This window comes from Ixodes scapularis, unplaced genomic scaffold (assembly GCF_016920785.2).
Source record: "Ixodes scapularis isolate PalLabHiFi unplaced genomic scaffold, ASM1692078v2 PGA_scaffold6__148_contigs__length_123643588, whole genome shotgun sequence".
NCBI lineage: Eukaryota > Metazoa > Arthropoda > Arachnida > Ixodida > Ixodidae > Ixodes > Ixodes scapularis.
Window position 1 is genome coordinate 121,987,991 of NW_024609881.1, and position 6,106 is coordinate 121,994,096.

Sequence of the window (6,106 nt, forward strand, 5' to 3'; positions counted from 1 at the left end):
GAGCCAAATCTGCAGTTTTTATCGTCCGTTTCGTCATGGCCGCAGCCGCGAGTGCAGTCAAAAGAAAGATTGAGTCTATTATGAATGTCGCCGCGACGACGTCACATGCGTTGCCTTTCAGTTACGAAAGGTCGCAAATTTCAACTCTAGCGTGCCGAAATTAAATACTTGAATACACCCTTACCTAGACATTGTGATTGGAATGTATTTGTTAAGCTTATTGCTTCAGCTAGGGGAATATTTGTGGCAAGTGGTTGGTCATAAGAGCTGCCAACCATTGCACCCAATGTCATTGAAACAATTTTGGCCAATAGCATGCCCATATTTTCGCCCTATACTTACCAATTAATGATCAAACTCTACATATACGGCTCTGCTTCTCCTCATCCGACGGCGCCATCTGGTGTCTGCCCTAGTTCCAAGGATATCAATCTTTGATACCGATTTTAATAGAGAAATAGGCCACGCATGAATGTAATGTTTGGTTTTTTATGATGCTTATAGCCCATAGTTTGAGTTATGACCCTAAATAGACCGTCGCAAATGTGCTCATGCATGCCAGTTTAATCTTGATAATTTTACTGCAATGTAAATATTACAATTTATTAAGTTTCCATTTCTTTTTAATACATCAGGTGTGCGTGTGCACCATCCCGCTTTGGAAATTACCTTTCCTTTTAAACATGAGGCTGCGATATCTGTACTTTTCAAACTGTTGATCGTGGCGGGTTATCTCCGTTGAGTGCGCTTCGTGCCAAGCACCGGTTTGCTGCGGAGAAGCCACACCCGCAAATGCGAGCTCCGCGGGTGCTGTTTCTCCGCAGAGCACCGGTGCTAGCTAAGAAGCGCGCTCAACAAGGTTAACTTGCCGCAATGAACACTTCGAAAAATGCAAATATCACAGTTCATCTCGAAGCGAATGTCGAATAGAGTATTATTCGGAACTACTATTAGAAAATTTGAGTAGTTGCACAACACTAATATACAGCAAAGAATTTTCCTGGGAAGAGGTTCTTAGTGAAGCAAAAGTTTTGGCAAGCTGGTGATTCTGTATAGGCCTTTGGGATACACATCTGATCAAGATTTGTTTCGTAAGGTGGCTTCACGGGGGAGAGAATCTACAGCCATTAGATTAAGATCTTTGCCACAAACAAATAAGAGCCTAATTCAAGAAAGACATTCAATGAAGTCCTAATTCTCGGGGACCCAACGTTTTCGAGGCCTACTCGGTCTCTACTTTAGGGACACCCTTGGCCAATGAGAAGCAGTATTCTTTTACAACTTTATTTCTTCCACGGTGGTGGCTCTTCGTATTAAAAAAGAATACTGCTCCTCATCGGCCATAGCCATAGTCGATCCTATAGAAGAACCCGGAAGGCCTTGAAACGTTGGGTCCCTAATTAGGGTTTTGTTGGACATCTTTCTCGAATTAATGTTTTCCTAGCCAGAGATCTCCATCAAATAATCCCCATTGAACGAGCGTGTTTGATCCCCCGCCACCCTTGCAGCTGGCGGTGTCCCCGCAGCAGAAGGCGTCGGGGGACCCCCTGTTCCTGGCGCACCAGAGCCAGCTGGCGCTGCGGGTGGAGGGGGTGGTGCAGCACGGTGCCAGGGGCCCCAACCGGGCGCCCTTCCGCTCCGTGCACAAGGTGCTCGTCACCGTCACCACCGCCCCCGGCCTGCCCAACGCCGCCGGGACGTCCGCACAGCGGGGTGTACCCCAAGATTCCAAGGTGCGGCCCAGCTCTGCCCCTTTCGTCGCGCGTTCTTGCGACGTCGTGTTAAGAACATGTCCAAAAGTAATCGCCGGCAAAATTGCCGTTTGTTTGAGACCGGTGCGTTTGCTGCTTCCTAGAAAGTGGTCCCTCAATTTCTGCCCGGCGATGTGTTAGAAGTGTCCTAGAAAACGGGAACATGCAACACGCTACGTGTTAATGCTTGCGAGGAGAAACTGGACACGCTTGCTTCGTTGCAACGAGCTTTAACGACTCCAAGCGTCACTGCGTACTTCGAACAGTGACCACTCCAGTGTAACCGCCTCGGTTGTGGCACAGTGCAGTTTTGAGTTCAGACTTTACAGTGTGTATAGACGCTTTCCAATGTGTTTGAGCAAAAGCCCACAGACATATAGGAGAGTTTTGTCGACCTCCGAGTATCGGGGAATTGAAATTTTGTCCGAAGCGAATTGCGATAAGATACGACGAAGATAAAATAAACTTGGAAAAACGGAAAATGTATTAAAAAAACAGCCTTTCCAGTCTCGTGAAGAAGGAAGACCAGCGGAGCTGTACTCAATACACCGTGTGCTTCTTCTTCGTCGTCGTCTGTTTTTCGCGCTGTTTCCTACGACGAATTCCCACCAACGCGCCGCCCAACTATCCATTCTTCTATGATAGCTGGAAAGGTTGGCGCCATCTACGAGTAGCGGCGGCAACCAGACTGGTTGTGTGCTTGCCACCGTGGCTTGTAGATGGCGGTAGCTGTCCAGGCAGGTTTATGTCGACATACACGGACACGATCCTGGGGAACCTAGCCCTTAACAGCTCCGCTGTAAAAATGTACTAGCTTCCAGAAAGGATCAGCCCGTGCTTGCCCATCATCGTTCTGAACAGCCTAAAACAAACCGGGGCAGGCGATGCCTCCGCAGGGGGTCCTCCAGGCCCGTCTTTTGCAGCGGAACGGTCGACCGACCCGTCCTTTGTCGCCGTCGTGCAGGGCTCGTCGGCGGACGGACTGCTGCTGAGCGAGTCGGCGAGTCCGCACAACGACTACTTCCAGGCGCAGTTCTTGCTCTGCCTGCCCGCCCCGGGCCTGCACACGGTCACGGTGGACACATCGGTTCTGGACGCCCAGCACAGCCTCTGGAAGACCGGGCCGCAGGTCTCCCTCACGGTCAAGTGTCACGACGACGCCAAGCCAAGCTCCTCCTCCACCGCGTCTACGGCAGCGACACAAGGCATGGTGCCGGCCGTGCGACCTCCGCCGCCACCGCCACCCAGTTTCCCGGGTGGCACGCGCGTCGCCTGAATGACACATTCTGTACAGCGTCGACCTCTGAAGGACCGTTCACACTTGCCTTTGCATATACTATTAAGTTCTCGCACTCTCTTATGACGAGAGAACACGCTGGCACCATTATGATGCGAACCTGAAACCACGTTTCACTAGAGCGATGGTTTTGCGGCATTTAAGCTCTAACGTATGGTTTTCGAGTCAAAAAGAAAATGATGCGCAAAAAACTAGGAAACATAGAGAAATGACCAGAGTTCCGTGGCTACCCGACACATGGTGCCTGTGTGTTCTCTCGTAAGAGATCCAAAAGTTTGGCACTTGGTCCAAAGGAGTCGCATGTGTTCGTGAGTGACGATCTGCTAGGGGCACCTCCCGTCTTCAACAAGTGCCAAGTTCTGCGGAGCATACGGCGTGCGGTGCCAGTGGCGTAGTCGGTGTTCCCGAGAGATAGAACGGGAAAGAGAGTGACGGAAGAGCGGAAAAAGAAAGTAGACGATAGTTTGGGCGCGTCCATTTTGCCATGACAACTCGAAGGTTTTTCTACGTGGGACGCCGGTGTTTTTCACTAAGTAAGTACGAAGTAAATCTAGAAAAGCACTAGGTGCAGACCTTGCAAGTGATGTTTTAAGGCTTCTTTGTGCGAACGTGTGAATCAGCCTTTGTCTAGGGCATTCTATTGGGCTGTGTCTCGCATTAAACTGTTTTCTACGGTGTTGAATAAGGTAAGTTGCCTGAATGTGAACTCTTTGAACATTGCAGGAAAAATATAGAGCGAATGGTGCGTGCAAGTGCTTTTGCCGCTCGATAAGGACGGAATCTTTTGAACTATGTGATGAAATTTGACGTTGTGAGCTGCATTACTTTTTTCCTGTCTGGTGCAGCATTCAATTAAATAACTACTCAACCACCGAACATTCCCGTTTGAGTCTGTTTTCTTAAAATTTTGAGTCGCGGTTATTATTCGAAATTTCCGTGGCTCAGACTGATCTATAACCTTAGCCTAGAACTTTGTAATTTTGAGGGGATATGGCTTGCATCAGTCCAAAACGAGCAGTGCTCATTACACTTTGTCTTAACTTGTCCTGTCTGATAAGAGGTAATTATATGCATTTTTATCTACACCCTCAATGTCTTGAGCAAGCAAGGAGGAACTGTGGATTCTTGCCAGATTTATATGAATATACATTGAGTACAATTTTCTTGACACTTATGGAAATTTTTTTGTGGATGCGAGCTTCCACAAAAAGACAGTCATGGAAAATTGCACGTCGCCGCCGTCGTCACGTGAGAGGCACGCAGAAGTAAGCAATGGCGTCTCCCAGCAGCAGTCCCGCCCACAGTCCCATGGGGGCTAGGCTTAGTAAGACGTACAGCCATACCCTCGACGAGCTAGGCTTAGCGGCGCGGCCGGACACCACAAAGAGCCAGGACAGCACGATGGCCGAACCCAGCGTTTCGCGGCCGTACTCGCACACCAGGGGGTTTGCACCCCGACATTGGGTGTCGTGCAGCCAGCCCCAGACACTGACTGCCATGAGGGGCGCTGCCAAGAGCAATCCGACACCAATCGCAGCCTGTCTCAGCTTGGTGTGCTGCTGGAACCTCCTGGGCTGTGATGCTTCGGAGAAGCAGACGACGGCTGGGATGAAGTAGGTGGCCTGGAACGTGGAGGATGAACAGGGTGTTTTTGAGCACTGCTTAGGCGTAAAAATATTAAAATAAATAAGCCAACAGACTGACTGCTTTGAAACTTTTCGCAAAGCTACCTTTAGATGATGCACACATTTAATTTCGTAAATAAATCCCCCCCCCCCCCCCCCCACCAAAAAAAACAATGCAAAAAAAAAAAAAAAAACTTCTGCGCTCGAGAGGAAACAAGTAAACTGTTGGGTTGACGCTGCTATTCACATATGGATGGGAAAATTCACAGATGCACAGGCTGGTTTGCTTATGCGAAAGTTAATTAATGGGGGCCTCTGCCACTGCTTCAAAACATGGGAAGAGGAAATGCCCACGAATAGGCAGTGTTGCATATGAACATAACTAAGCATGTTTTGCATCAGCTGAAAAGTCGACTGTTAGCGCGAACGGGCAATCGCCGGCATCTGTCTTTTATCAGAATCGAAGTTTGGTGCCTGCCATTTTTTTTTTTTTTTTTCAACCGAAATCCGAAAAAAAGCGCCGATGTCCTGCAAGATTGCATCCACAGATACATCAAAGAGGGCTACTTTGTAGACGGTACTTACAAACCACACGGTAGCATCAGGGTCGTTCAGTTGCACGTATGCTGCCAGGGCGAAGAATACGCACATGAAAGCATTGCCCAGACGCAGGCACGCGTCGGTATCGATTATCTTCGCCATGCTATTATTTATACAAACTTCGGCCGGCGGAGGCTGCGGAGCTTTATCAGTGTTATCGATATACGAGTATCACGTCCTTCCCGTCACCTACTCCAAAACCAAACGAGAGACTTGTGGCCTAATTCTAAGCATTGCCCTAATATTTTTCGAATTTGGCGGACAAAAACAGGCCGACTTTCGCGAACATACACACATAAAAAGAAAATTTACAGTGGGAAGGATGCCGGATTGGATTGGATTGAATTGCGGTGACTAAAGCGCGAAACACATGTACGACGAAACCGTCCGATCCGACGTGCGGACTGCCGGAATGACCTTGAGGGGAGAGGGTTTTCGTAGCATCGACGGCATCGAAGAGCGTTGAAAACCCTCGCCTCCGACCGTCGTATTGCGCGCTCGGACGTCGGATCGGACGGTTTCGTCGTACATGTGTTTCGTGCTTAAACGACTAAACTAACATTGGACTAAACGCTTCTTTTATCGGACAAAATGCTAACTTTTTTTTTTTTTTTTTTTTGGACAAAAAATGACTCTAAATAAAACTAGTAAAAAAAAAACAACCTTGAGGTGCATTTATGCATTTCTTATGAGTTGTGAATGCGAAAGCATGCAAGCCGCTCGTCCGCTCCCCTTGTCGTCTGCTGCGTACTAGCGCGCGCGCGCTTCGGGATCTCGGAGGCCATGGCGCAGCGGCCAATGGGAGCCCCGTCGACGCGCGCCAGCCACAATAT

General features: G+C 48.9%; 2 protein-coding genes across 2 annotated transcripts in view; one reads left to right on the forward strand and one right to left on the reverse strand.

Moving 5' to 3' along the window:
* The window catches only part of LOC8023136 (integrator complex subunit 7), a 30,379-nt gene extending 26,455 nt beyond the window's left edge, over positions 1-3,924 (forward strand). Inside the window, exons 19-20 of the mRNA XM_029988547.3 lie at positions 1,509-1,733; positions 2,716-3,924. Coding sequence (XP_029844407.2) covers positions 1,509-1,733; positions 2,716-3,027 — 537 coding nt within the window. The 3' untranslated portion in view covers positions 3,028-3,924. The remainder of the gene's footprint in view (positions 1-1,508; positions 1,734-2,715) is intronic.
* Positions 3,918-5,472, reverse strand: LOC115327492 (transmembrane protein 220). Its single transcript, XM_029988549.4, has 2 exons — positions 5,259-5,472; positions 3,918-4,670 (listed from the first exon to the last, which is right to left on the reverse strand). The coding sequence occupies exons 1-2, from the start codon at positions 5,373-5,375 to the stop codon at positions 4,293-4,295; spliced, it is 495 nt and encodes a 164-aa protein (XP_029844409.2). The 5' UTR covers positions 5,376-5,472; the 3' UTR covers positions 3,918-4,292.
* Between the last annotated feature and the right edge of the window lie 634 nt (positions 5,473-6,106).